At 44.4% G+C, this 14,053-nt stretch overlaps 1 protein-coding gene across 1 annotated transcript in view; it reads right to left on the bottom strand.

The window, feature by feature from the left end:
• Positions 1–14,053, bottom strand: part of LOC138638740 (cytochrome P450 2B4-like) — a 421,931-nt gene that overhangs the window by 196,057 nt on the left and 211,821 nt on the right. The window contains exons 7-8 of the mRNA XM_069728285.1: positions 2,719–2,868; positions 2,300–2,460 (exon numbers count right to left, since the gene is read on the bottom strand). Of these exons, the coding sequence (XP_069584386.1) occupies positions 2,300–2,460; positions 2,719–2,868 (311 nt within the window). The remainder of the gene's footprint in view (positions 1–2,299; positions 2,461–2,718; positions 2,869–14,053) is intronic.

Genomic DNA, 14,053 nt, shown 5'->3' on the forward strand with positions numbered 1-14,053 from the left:
AATATTGGCTACCAAACAAGCAACTCTTGTAGACCATTTGGTTCAGGCATTCCCAGCACACAGCGGCGGTGATGGTTCTCACACGAGCCGTAGGGGGCAACATGGCATAGGTGTTAGAGGTGCAGAAATCCGAAGTGGCGTTGGACAGAGGAGTTTGATGACCAGGTTGTGGAGTGATTTTGCAATGACCGCTGATACGACAGGTACTGCTGCATCGATTCAAAGTGACAGGAGACAGCATTTGTCCAGTATGGTTACAAACTACTTTTCCTCCCTTATCGATGTTCTCCCTCACAGATCATTCTTCTTTGAATACTGGGCATCTAAAATAGACACCTGGCCTGAATTGGCAGAATATGCATTACAGGAGCTCGCTTGCCCTGTTGCTAGTGTGCTATCAGAAAGAGTCTTCAGTGCTGCTGGTTTAATACTGAACGAAAAAAGACACGTCTGGCTACCCAGAATGTTGATGATCTAACCTTCATTAAAATGAACCAATCATGGATTTCAAATTATTTGGCCCCACCTTCCCCTGCTGACACGTAGCTTGCCTGAACAATGTCTTGCTTTTGGCCTCCTCTTACTATCTTCTCCAATTCCTCCATTTGCAGCTGCTGAATGTCCACCATAGGCCATTTTTATACCTTTCTAAATGGGCCGACTCCCCCCACAGGGCCGTGGTCACCACCTGGCGCAAGCACCCATGCGAGTGCCGTTTGCCTGGACAGGTGGGTATGCCCACTCTGGGGAGACTGTACTGGCACAGGGTCCCTCATAGTACAACGAAGTGTCTCTGAGGGTGGTAGTGCACAACCAATGTCAGACACACCGTCTTAATATGAGGGGACCTGTGCCAGTACCGCCGCCCACGAGAGAGTGTTCCCCCCAGCTCAAACAGTGCTCTACCACTTGGAATACATACCTCTCCCTGCTCCACCACTGTGTAGTCTGTGCTGTTAAATCCTTCAATGGCACTGCCAATACAAATTTGTTGAAATGATAGATGATAGTTAAAATATACAGGGGCTCTGGCCTCCATTTACACCAGTTAATACTTTGTGCCTACTACTACTGTCTGCTACTCAGCAGAGGAGCCCACTCCTGTACCTAGCTATGCCACCAGTTTATTTATGAACAATTTTTTGGCAGACATTTAGCCCACTTTACTATTTAGGCCTACTAACTGTGTCTGCCACTCAATACAGTTGTCCTCCACTGAACAAAGCAATGCCGCCTGTTTAGTCCTGTTACCAATTTTGTACTGCAGTTAGCCTACTATAATATTTGGGCCCACTAACTGTGTCTGTCACTCATTTCAGTTGTCCTCCACTGAACAAAGCCATGCCGCCTGTTTAGTCCTGTTACCAATTTTGAACTGCATTTAGCCCACTTTATTATTTGGGCCTATATCTGTGTTTCCTCCTCATCCTGCCCATTGCCCAGCGTCTGCTAGATGAGTCTGCTGGTATATTGACCCAGACCACGACATTCCCCTTGCACTCTACACAGCCATAATCTGACCCTGCTGAATGTCAGGTTCCCCTTCCCGCATACTATACAACCTTACACGGGGACAAAGAGGAAGGTGCAGATGAAAGTGCAGGTACCTTCATCAGGTGGGGGGGCATACTCGTTGGCAACGTCACTGCCACAGGGCCCCTCATAGTACGCAAAAGTGTCTCTGGCAGTGGGAGGTGCCACCCACCATCAAACACACCGCCGTTCTATGAGGGGCCCTGTGCCAGTGCCAACGCCAATGAGTGGGCCCCCTGCTTCCTCAGGATCACAGCACTTGCAAAGTTGGAATACTTACCTCTCCCTGCTCCACCGCCGTGATGTATTCCGCGTTTCCTGGGCCCAAGAAAATCTTTAGCCAGCCCTACCCCCCACAAATTTAGCCAAATGACCCCCAGTTTTCAATGCCTAACTATTATTATAAAGTAAATTAAGATTGACAAGCTTAAGTAATAAGAATTGATGTTTTTGGCATTAAAATGGGCACTGTAGGTGTTTTCCTGTCCTCCACCCACTGCCAACTTTGATTCCCCTTTGACTTGCATTGGGTTTCGTGTTTCAGTCGGCCCCTGACTTTTCACAATAATCGGGCGAATTCACCCAACCCGACTTTTGACAAAGACTCGATCCGAAAAAAGCAAAAGTCGCTCAACTCCTGCTTGTACATCTAACCAACATACTGGTGGGGTACCATGTCCAAATTTTGCACCAGGGCCCATACGACTCTAGTTACACCACTGCCAATAACCCATTTCTTGTGGTACAGTTATAAAAGTATACCTACCCGAACCATCTTACTTTCCATGATCCTGAAAATTTCATTCACTATATTCATGAGTTTTAGGAGTGTCGGGTCATCATATTCATATCTATGACCCAGCAGGATGCACACGATTATGTTGGCCATTGCAGCATTTATGATGGTTTGGTTATTGAATTTTTTCCCTGAAAATACAATGTGGGGAAGTTTTTAGTTCAAGGAATTAAAATGAAGTTTGTTAGATCAAAAACAACACAAAATTAAACTCATTTCTTTGCCACTTTGTATGTCATTACCAGTAATTGGGAATGCTCCAATTAAGGTTTTTATTACTCCAATCTAACCAAAATAAAAATTAAGAAACTTTGAAAACACTCCTGATAAAAAAAGAGTCTATACAGTTTCTATGCAGATACGTTAAGACATTTTTTGAACTGAATTACCTCCATAAGATCTGATTATCTGTAGTAAGCAGTCACACTCTTCAGTGATCTTGATTTCTATGTCCTTTCTCCCCATGCCATAGTCTCGTAATGTGGACAGCGTGAATCTTCTCATCACTCTCCAGTTCTCTCCATTGGAGAAGAGGACACCTGCATGGATTGAAGACAGGTCACTGTTGTTATAATAATTGCTAAAAATTGATGCTATGGGATAAGCGCACGCCTGTTCTCCAGGTTCTCCAGCCTTGAGGATATTTGTATAGAGCAGAATGTGGCTCAGGAGCTCTGCATACTATATGCATTTTTGACAATTTTATTACAACAATCCCTATCTAAACGTCCCAATTAGAAGTTTTCTGTCCATCACTCATCTTAATGGGTGCTGCACAAGAGATGTCTAACTGGTCGCACTTTCACTGGTACCATCTGGTTCTTTGCAGGGACAAAGGAAGAAGAACCTGGTGTGACCGGCTGATCATCCCGTAGCCACATTTTGAAATATGTGATAGTATTCTACTCCTCAAAATTCATTCAAATTGCAACAACAAGAATGAAAAGTCATGGACTTCACAGGATCAATAGCCATGATAATTTTATGCAAATTGCAAAATGTAGAAAATAAATTGAGTTGTTTGGAAAGATGTCATTATCCAGTATGAGCATCATGCACAGAAAAACACACACAGCCTTGGCTTCTTTCAATGTGGTTATTAATGATTGTATAATGAATGTTCTGGGTATAGAATTCATCTTGTATTTCTATGGGATTGTTTTGTAGTGGCTTCATTTTGGCAAGGTGCCTCTCATCATATTTCTAAAATTGTTGGTTTTGGAAGTTGTGTTCCCTATACAGTACCTACGGCCGTAACGGGAGTTATTAACAAAACTTGATTACATCATTCTTTTGACATGATTGATATTTATCAACCAAAATGTCCAGAATGATACAAAGGGCAATTCTACATACAATATCACCCAACTTCCATTTACACTATATCTGTGGAAATATGAAGAGATCTCAAATTAAGATAAATATTAGCTTTTATTCAATAATACATAAAACAATTAAAAAAACAAGAATACTGTCAAAGGACTCTGAAAAAATGAACACACACATAGTACACTGATATCAATGATACACGGGATATTCTACATTACCAATGATAATGCAGAAAAATATTGCTATACCAATATAATGCAAAAAAAAAGGGAAGAAGCCAGCACTGCTTATGGTCAGAACGCAATAACTGAAGTGCAATTGCACATAAATTCTAACTGTATTTCAAATATGAGACATTTAGCAAACAATTGATCAATTCTTTGAGCTACCCCGCCACTTCACGGCATTCTCATAATGGTGCAGTCCTAATCTACGTATTTTATTTACGTTGTGCCATTATGGCCTCCTGAATGTATAAAAAAAAAAAAAAAAAAGGACCACATAACATGCGAACTGTACCTGGAGCATTTTCAGAATCACTCCCTTGGTGCCAGGAAAGACAAACGCAGGTAAAGGCCGATCAGGTCCAGTGCGGACATTTCAGATCTGGCATCCACACTGCCAAACCCGCACCAAAGATGAAGGGTGAGACAGGCTGAGACACAGGTGCACAATTAACTTGAGCCTGAGGCAGGGCAGGGCTGCTATGTGTGTGCACAGCAGCCTATCAATCACAGTGAACACAGAAAGAATGGCGCACATAACCCAGCGTGCGCGGCAACAGTGGTGGTCAGCCACATACCAATGCAAAGCAAAAAAAAGGGAAGAAGCCAGCACTGCTTATGGTCAGAACGCAATAACTGAAGTGCAATTGCACATAAATTCTAACTGTATTTCAAATATGAGACATTTAGCAAACAATTGATCAATTCTTTGAGCTACCCCGCCACTTCACGGCATTCTCATAATGGGGCAGTCCTAATCTATGTATTTTATTTACGTTGTGCCATTATGGCCTCCTGAATGTATAAAAAAAAAAAAAAAAAAAAAAAAAAAAAAAAAAAGGACCACATAACATGCGAACTGTACCTGGAGCATTTTCAGAATCACTCCCTTGGTGCCAGGAAAGACAAACGCAGGTAAAGGCCGATCAGGTCCAGTGCGGACATTTCAGATCTGGCTTCCACACTGCCAAACCCGCACCAAAGATGAAGGGTGAGACAGGCTGAGACACAGGTGCACAATTAACTGGAGCCTGAGGCAGGGCAGGGCTGCTATGTGTGTGCACAGCAGCCTATCAATCACAGTGAACACAGAAAGAATGTCAGCCTGTGTTCATTCAGGAAGCCATAATGGCACAACGTAAATAAAATACGAAGATTAGGACTGCCCCATTATGAGATTGCCGTGAAGTGGCGGGGTAGCTCAAAGAATTGATCAATTGTTTGCTAAATGTCTCATATTTGAAATACAGTTAGAATTTATGTGCAATTGCACTTCAGTTATTGCGTTCTGACCATAAGCAGTGCTGGCTTCTTCCCTTTTTTTTTGCTTTGCATTGGTATGTGGCTGACCACCACTGTTGCCGCGCACGCTGGGTTATGTGCGCCATTCTTTCTGTGTTCACTGTGATTGATAGGCTGCTGTGCACACACACAGCAGCCCTGCCCCGCCTCAGGCTCAAGTTAGTTGTGCACCTGTGTCTCAGCCTGTCTCACCCTTCATCTTTGGCGCGGGTTTGGCAGTGTGGAAGCCAGATCTGAAATGTCCGCACTGGACCTGATCGGCCTTTACCTGCGCTTGCCTTTCCTAGCACCAAGGGAGTGATTCTGAAAATGCTCCAGGTACAGTTCGCATTTAATGTGGTCCTTTTTTTTTTTTTTTTTTTTTTTTTTTATACATTCAGGAAGCCATAATGGCACAACGTAAATAAAATACGAAGATTAGGACTGCCCCATTATGAGATTGCCGTGAAGTGGCGGGGTAGCTCAAAGAATTGATCAATTGTTTGCTAAATGTCTCATATTTGAAATACAGTTAGAATTTATGTGCAATTGCACTTCAGTTATTGCGTTCTGACCATAAGCAGTGCTGGCTTCTTCCCTTTTTTTTTGCATACCAATATAATGCAGTTTGTAAATTCCCACAGTTCTAAGAATAAATACAACAAATATCAATGTTAATGGACGACTGGCACTAAACATATACTGACATGAAAGCTCACAAGCAGTGTATATATCAAGGGCACATTATATTGACATATAGCCATATGGATTAACTGTTACAATAAAGTGCAGTGTTATAAAGTAGATCCACTATCTCCATGTAAACTCATACAGATATAAGGCTAATACAAGTAATAATGTCAGTGTTGCCCACATCAATTTAGCCACTAGTCCCATCAATCCATTAAAAAATGTAGGAATTACCTGTGCAAAGGTGCTTAGTGTTTGTTCGGCGTCCACTCACCCAGACGTACTTTCGCCACTACCCTCTTCTTTGGGTGAAACATATGTCCAGGTGAGTGGACACCGAACGAACAATAAGAACCTTTGTTTATTCTCCAGTCTTTGGAACGCAAGCGGAAATACCCAGCCAACGCCCCACAGGCCACAGTCCTAAATTCTAATATTTCTCTTCTGCTTGCACTATAAATGCTGCCTTTTAGGCTCGTTGAGATGTAAGCTTTCTGCAACCTGATAGCCCCAGCTGTCCCAAGGTACTCGGTCCCCAGTCGCCACTATTTCTCCCGGGGTGCTGAATTGGCATTACACCAGCATGTGTCCCACAACATTACCCATGCCCTCAACAATGCTGTTAAAGGGAAAGTCCACATAACCATGGACATATGGACAAGTGCTTGTGGGCAGGGACGGTACATCTCACTGACGGCACACTCGGTTAACATAGTGGACCTTGGGATGGAACACATCCTCCCCACGCTGAGGATTGCTGGCTCTACGTCAATCAGGGTTGCCCCATAGTCTACAGCTCCTGCACCTCCTCCTCTTATTCATCCTCCATCTCTGAAATCAACACATCAGTCAGAAGCTGGAAACACTTTAGCATTTCCTCAGCCAAGCGGCAACAGGCTGTACTGAAGCTAATCTGCATAAGTGACAAACCGCACGATGCAGAAAAGTTGTGGACAGCACTGAAAGAGCAGTCAGATGTTTGGATGACACCGCTGAAACTACAGCCAGGCATCGTCGTGTGCCACAATGGCTGTAACTTGGTGGCGGGTTTGAGGCAAGGTGAGCTCACACACGTACCTTGCTTAGCCCATGTGCTTAACCTCGTGGTTCAACGTTTTCTGAAAAGCTACCCGGAGCTGCCGGATCTGCTAGTGAAAGTATGCCATCTATCTGCCCATTTTAGAAAGTCTGCTACAGCTTCAGCCGCCCTTGCCATGCTTCAGCAGCGTTTGCAGCTTCCAGCTCACCGACTGGTGTGTGATGTCCCCACGAGCTGGAACTTTACGCTGCATATGTTGGAAAGGATTTGTGAGCAGAAGAGGGTAGTTGTTGACTACCAACATCAACAAGGCGATGACGCCATAATTAGCATCACCATCCCGCTTCTCAGCATTCTGAAAACCTCTCTGCTCACAATTAAAGAGGATGCATTGCAGGCAGAGCACGAGGACATGGAGCAAGGAAACATACAGGGGGATTGCGTGCAGCCCAGCCTCTTGTCTTCTCAACGTGGATTGGTAGTCAATGAGGAGGAGTAAGAGGAGGAAGAACAGGAGCTACTTTCATGTGCTATAGAGAGTACTACTAACACAACTGTCCTATCGTCTGTTCAGTGGGAATGGCCAGAGGACAGGGAGGAGGAGGATGAGGATAAGGAGGAGCAGGACTGCATGGTCAGTTGTCATGTTGGTGAGGACATGGAAGTCTTGCCTGTTAGCAGTCTGGCACGCATGGCTGACGTTATGTTGCGCTGCATGTCACATGACCCTTGCATTATAGAAATTTTGGGTGACACTCATTACTGGTTGGTGACACTTCTAGACCCACGCTACAAGGAGAACTTTCAATCTCTTCTACCAGAGGCAGAGAGGTGTGTTATGACTTGGTGGTCAGGACAATAATGGACCTGGTGGTTAAGAGCACACGGAATGACCTGATAGTTACTGATAATAAAGGACGAGCTCTGGGACGTGGGAACTCTGCTGACCGCAATCCCTAATTCTATCAAACACACTAGAAATAGCCGTGGTTTGCGCCTAACACTCCCTATGCAACTCGGCACAGCCTAAGAAACTAGCTAGCCCTGAAGATAGAAAAATAAAGCCTACCTTGCCTCAGAGAAATTCCCCAAAGGAAAAGGCAGCCCCCCACATATAATGACTGAGAGTAAAGATGAAAATACAAACACAGAGAAGAAATAGATTTAGCAAAGTGAGGCCCAACTAACTGAACAGACCGAGGATAGGAAAGGTTACTTTGCGGTCAGCACAAAAACCTACAAAAAGACAACGCAGAGGACGCAAAAAAGACCCTCCGCACCGACTCACGGTGCGGAGGCACTCCCTCTGCGTCCCAGAGCTTCCAGCAAGCAAGACAACAATAAAATAGCAAGCTGGACAGAAAAATAGTAAACCAAAGAAATACAAGCTGGAACTTAGCTTCTGCTGGGAAGACAGGTCACAAGAACGATCCAGGAGAGAACTAGACCAATACTGGAACATTGACAGGTGGCCTGGAGCAAAGATCTAAGTGGAGTTAAATAGAGCAGCCAGCTAACGAATTAACCTCGTCACCTGAGGAAGGAAACTCAGAAACATCCACCAGAGGAAGTCCATGGACAGAACCAGCCGAAGTACCATTCATGACCACAGGAGGGAGTCCGACAACAGAATTCACAACAGTACCCCCCCCTTGAGGAGGGGTCACCGAACCCTCACCAGAGCCCCCAGGCCGACCAGGATGAGCCAAATGAAAGGCACGAACCAGATCAGCAGCATGAACATCAGAGGCAAAAACCCAGGAATTATCTTCCTGACCATAACCCTTCCACTTGACCAGGTACTGGAGTTTCCGTCTCGAAACACGAGAATCCAAAATCTTCTCCACCACATACTCCAACTCCCCCTCAACCAACACCGGGGCAGGAGGATCAACAGATGGAACCACAGGCGCCACGTATCTCCGCAATAACGACCTATGGAACACATTATGGATGGCAAAAGAAGCAGGAAGGGCCAAACGAAATGACACAGGATTGATAACCTCAGAAATCTTATATGGACCAATGAAACGAGGCTTAAACTTAGGAGAGGAAACCTTCATAGGAACATAACGAGACGACAACCAAACCAAATCCCCAACACGAAGTCGGGGACCCACACAGCGCCGGCAGTTAGCGAAACGTTGAGCCTTCTCCTGGGACAATGTCAAATTGTCCACCACATGAGTCCAAATCTGCTGCAACCTATCCACCACAGTATCTACACCAGGACAGTCCGAAGACTCAACCTGCCCTGAAGAGAAACGAGGATGGAAACCAGAATTGCAGAAAAACGGCGAAACCAAAGTAGCCGAGCTGGCCCGATTATTAAGGGCGAACTCAGCCAACGACAAAAAGGACACCCAATCATCCTGATCAGCAGAAACAAAGCATCTCAGATATGTTTCCAAAGTTTGATTAGTTCGTTCGGTTTGGCCATTTGTCTGAGGATGGAAAGCCGAGGAAAAAGGTAAATCAAGGCCCATCCTAGCACAAAAGGTTCGCCAAAACCTCGTAACAAACTGGGAACCTCTGTCAGAAACGATGTTCTCCGGGATACCATGTAAACGAACCACATGCTGGAAAAATAATGGCACCAAATCAGAGGAGGAAGGCAATTTAGACAAAGGTACCAAATGGACCATCTTAGAAAAGCGATCACAAACCACCCAAATGACCGACATCTTTTGAGAGACGGGGAGATCCGAAATAAAATCCATAGAAATATGCGTCCAGGGCCTCTTCGGGACCGGCAAGGGCAAAAGCAACCCACTGGCACGAGAACAGCAGGGCTTAGCCCGAGCCCAAGTCCCACAGGACTGCACAAAAGAACGCACATCCCGTGACAAAGACGGCCACCAGAAGGATCTAGCCACCAAATCTCTGGTACCAAAGATTCCAGGATGCCCAGCCAACACTGAACAATGAATCTCAGAGATAACTCTACTAGTCCATCTATCAGGGACAAACAGTTTCTCCGCTGGGCAACGGTCAGGTCTATCAGCCTGAAATTTTTGCAGCACCCGCCGCAAATCAGGGGAGATGGCAGACAAAATTACCCCCTCTTTGAGAATACCCGCCGGCTCAGGAACACCCGGAGAGTCAGGCACAAAACTCCTTGACAGGGCATCAGCCTTCACATTCTTAGAGCCCGGAAGGTACGAAACCACAAAATCAAAACGGGAGAAAAATAACGACCATCGAGCCTGTCTCGGATTCAACCGTTTGGCAGACTCGAGATAAGTCAAATTCTTGTGATCTGTCAAGACCACCACGCGATGCTTGGCTCCTTCCAGCCAATGACACCACTCCTCGAATGCCCACTTCATGGCCAACAACTCACGATTACCAACATCATAGTTACGCTCAGCAGGCGAAAACTTCCTAGAAAAGAAAGCACATGGCTTCATCACCGAGCCATCAGAACTTCTTTGCGACAAAACAGCCCCTGCTCCAATCTCAGAAGCATCAACCTCAACCTGAAATGGGAGCGAAACATCTGGCTGGCACAACACAGGGGCAGAAGAAAAACGACGCTTCAACTCCTGAAAAGCCTCTACAGCTGCAGAAGACCAATTGACCACATCAGCACCCTTCTTGGTCAAATCAGTCAACGGTTTAGCAACAGTAGAAAAATTAGCGATGAAGCGCCGATAAAAATTAGCAAAGCCCAGGAACTTTTGCAGGCTCTTCACAGATGTCAGCTGAGTCCAATCGTAAATGGCCTGGACTTTAACAGGGTCCATCTCGATAGTAGAAGGGGAAAAAATGAACCCCAAAAATGAAACCTTCTGAACTCCAAAGAGACACTTTGACCCCTTCACAAACAAGGAATTTGCACGAAGGACCTGGAACACCATTCTGACCTGCTTCACATGAGACTCCCAATCATCCAAAAAGACCAAAATATCATCCAAATACACAATCAGGAATTTATCCAGGTACTCTCGGAAGATGTCATGCTTAAAGGACTGAAACACAGATTGAGCATTAGAAAGCCCGAATGGCATAACCAGGTACTCAAAATGGCCCTCGGGCGTATTAAATGCTGTTTTCCATTCATCGCCTTGTTTAATACGCACAAGATTATACGCCCCTCGAAGATCTATCTTGGTGAACCAACTAGCCCCTTTAATACGAGCAAACAAATCAGACAGCAACGTCAAAGGATACTGAAATTTTACTGTAATTTTATTAAGAAGGCGGTAATCAATACAAGGTCTCAAAGAACCATCCTTCTTGGACACAAAAAAGAACCCTGCTCCTAACGGTGATAACGACGGGCGAATATGACCCTTCTCCAAGGATTCCTTTATATAACTCCGCATAGCGGCGTGCTCTGGCACAGATAAATTGAACAATCGGCCCTTAGGAAACTTACTACCAGGAATCAAATTAATTGCACAATCGCAATCCCTATGAGGAGGTAGGGCACTGGCTTTGGGCTCATCAAATACATCCCGATAATCCGACAAAAACTCTGGAACTTCAGAAGGAGTGGAAGACGAAATAGACAAAAATGGAACATCACCATGTACCCCCTGGCAACCCCAGCTGGACACAGACATAGATTTCCAGTCCAATACTGGATTATGAACCTGTAGCCATGGCAACCCCAAAACGACCACATCATGCAGATTATGCAACACCAGAAAGCGGATATCCTCCTGATGTGCAGGAGCCATGCACATGGTCAATTGGGTCCAGTACTGAGGCTTATTCTTGGCCAAAGGCATAGCATCAATTCCTCTCAATGGAATAGGATACTGCAAGGGCTCCAAGAAAAAACCACAGCGCCTAGCATACTCCAAGTCCATCAAATTCAGGGCAGCGCCTGAATCCACAAATGCCATAACAGAATAGGATGACAAAGAGCAAATCAGAGTAACAGACAATAGAAATTTAGACTGTACCGTACCAATGGTGGCAGACCTAGCGAACCGCTTAGTGCGCTTAGGACAATCGGAGATAGCATGAGTGGAATCACCACAGTAAAAACATAGCCCATTCCGACGTCTGTGTTCTTGCCGTTCAGCTCTGGTCAAAGTCCTATCACATTGCATAGGCTCAGGCCCATTACATAGTAACATAGTAACATAGTTAGTAAGGCCGAAAAAAGACATTTGTCCATCCAGTTCAGCCTATATTCCATCATAATAAATCCCCAGATCTACGTCCTTCTACAGAACCTAATAATTGTATGATACAATATTGTTCTGCTCCAGGAAGACATCCAGGCCTCTCTTGAACCCCTCGACTGAGTTCGCCATCACCACCTCCTCAGGCAAGCAATTCCAGATTCTCACTGCCCTAACAGTAAAGAATCCTCTTCTATGTTGGTGGAAAAACCTTCTCTCCTCCAGACGCAAAGAATGCCCCCTTGTGCCCGTCACCTTCCTTGGTATAAACAGATCCTCAGCGAAATATTTGTATTGTCCCCTTACATACTTATACATGGTTATTAGATCGCCCCTCAGTCGTCTTTTTTCTAGACTAAATAATCCTAATTTCGCTAATCTATCTGGGTATTGTAGTTCTCCCATCCCCTTTATTAATTTTGTTGCCCTCCTTTGTACTCTCTCTAGTTCCATTATATCCTTCCTGAGCACCGGTGCCCAAAACTGGACACAGTACTCCATGTGCGGTCTAACTAGGGATTTGTACAGAGGCAGTATAATGCTCTCATCATGTGTATCCAGACCTCTTTTAATGCACCCCATGATCCTGTTTGCCTTGGCAGCTGCTGCCTGGCACTGGCTGCTCCAGGTAAGTTTATCATTATCTAGGATCCCCAAGTCCTTCTCCCTGTCAGATTTACCCAGTGGTTTCCCATTCAGTGTGTAATGGTGATATTGATTCCTTCTTCCCATGTGTATAACCTTACATTTATCATTGTTAAACCTCATCTGCCACCTTTCAGCCCAAGTTTCCAACTTATCCAGATCCATCTGTAGCAGAATACTATCTTCTCTTGTATTAACTGCTTTACATAGTTTTGTATCATCTGCAAATATCGATATTTTACTGTGTAAACCTTCTACCAGATCATTAATGAATATGTTGAAGAGAACAGGTCCCAATACCGACCCCTGCGGTACCCCACTGGTCACAGCGACCCAGTTAGAGACTATACCATTTATAACCACCCTCTGCTTTCTATCACTAAGCCAGTTACTAACCCATTTACACACATTTTCCCCCAGACCAAGCATTCTCATTTTGTGTACCAACCTCTTGTGCGGCACGGTATCAAACGCTTTGGAAAAATCGAGATATACCACGTCCAATGACTCACCGTGGTCCAGCCTATAGCTTACCTCTTCATAAAAACTGATTAGATTGGTTTGACAGAAGTGATTTCTCATAAACCCATGCTGATATGGAGTTAAACAGTTATTCTCATTGAGATAATCCAGAATAACATCCCTCAGAAACCCTTCAAATATTTTACCAACAATAGAGGTTAGACTTACTGGCCTATAATTTCCAGGTTCACTTTTAGAGCCCTTTTTGAATATTGGCACCACATTTGCTATGCGCCAGTCCTGCGGAACAGACCCTGTCGCTATAGAGTCCCTAAAAATAAGAAATAATGGTTTATCTATTACATTACTTAGTTCTCTTAGTACTCGTGGGTGTATGCCATCCGGACCCGGAGATTTATCTATTTTAATCTTATTTAGCCGGTTTCGCACCTCTTCTTGGGTTAGATTGGTGACCCTTAATATAGGGTTTTCATTGTTTCTTGGGATTTCACCTAGCATTTCATTTTCCACCGTGAATACCGTGGAGAAGAAGGTGTTTAATATGTTAGCTTTTTCCTCGTCATCTACAACCATTCTTTCCTCACTATTTTTTAAGGGGCCTACATTTTCAGTTTTTATTCTTTTACTATTGATATAGTTGAAGAACAGTTTGGGATTAGTTTTACTCTCCTTAGCAATGTGCTTCTCTGTTTCCTTTTTGGCAGCTTTAATTTGTTTTTTTAGATAAAGTATTTTTCTCCCTATAGTTTTTTAGAGCTTCAATGGTGCCATCCTGCTTTAGTAGTGCAAATGCTTTCTTTTTACTGTTAATTGCCTGTCTTACTTCTTTGTTTAGCCACATTGGGTTTTTCCTATTTCTAGTCCTTTTATTCCCACAAGGTATAAACCGCTTACA

Source organism: Ranitomeya imitator, chromosome 5 (assembly GCF_032444005.1).
Source record: "Ranitomeya imitator isolate aRanImi1 chromosome 5, aRanImi1.pri, whole genome shotgun sequence".
Lineage (NCBI taxonomy): Eukaryota > Metazoa > Chordata > Amphibia > Anura > Dendrobatidae > Ranitomeya > Ranitomeya imitator.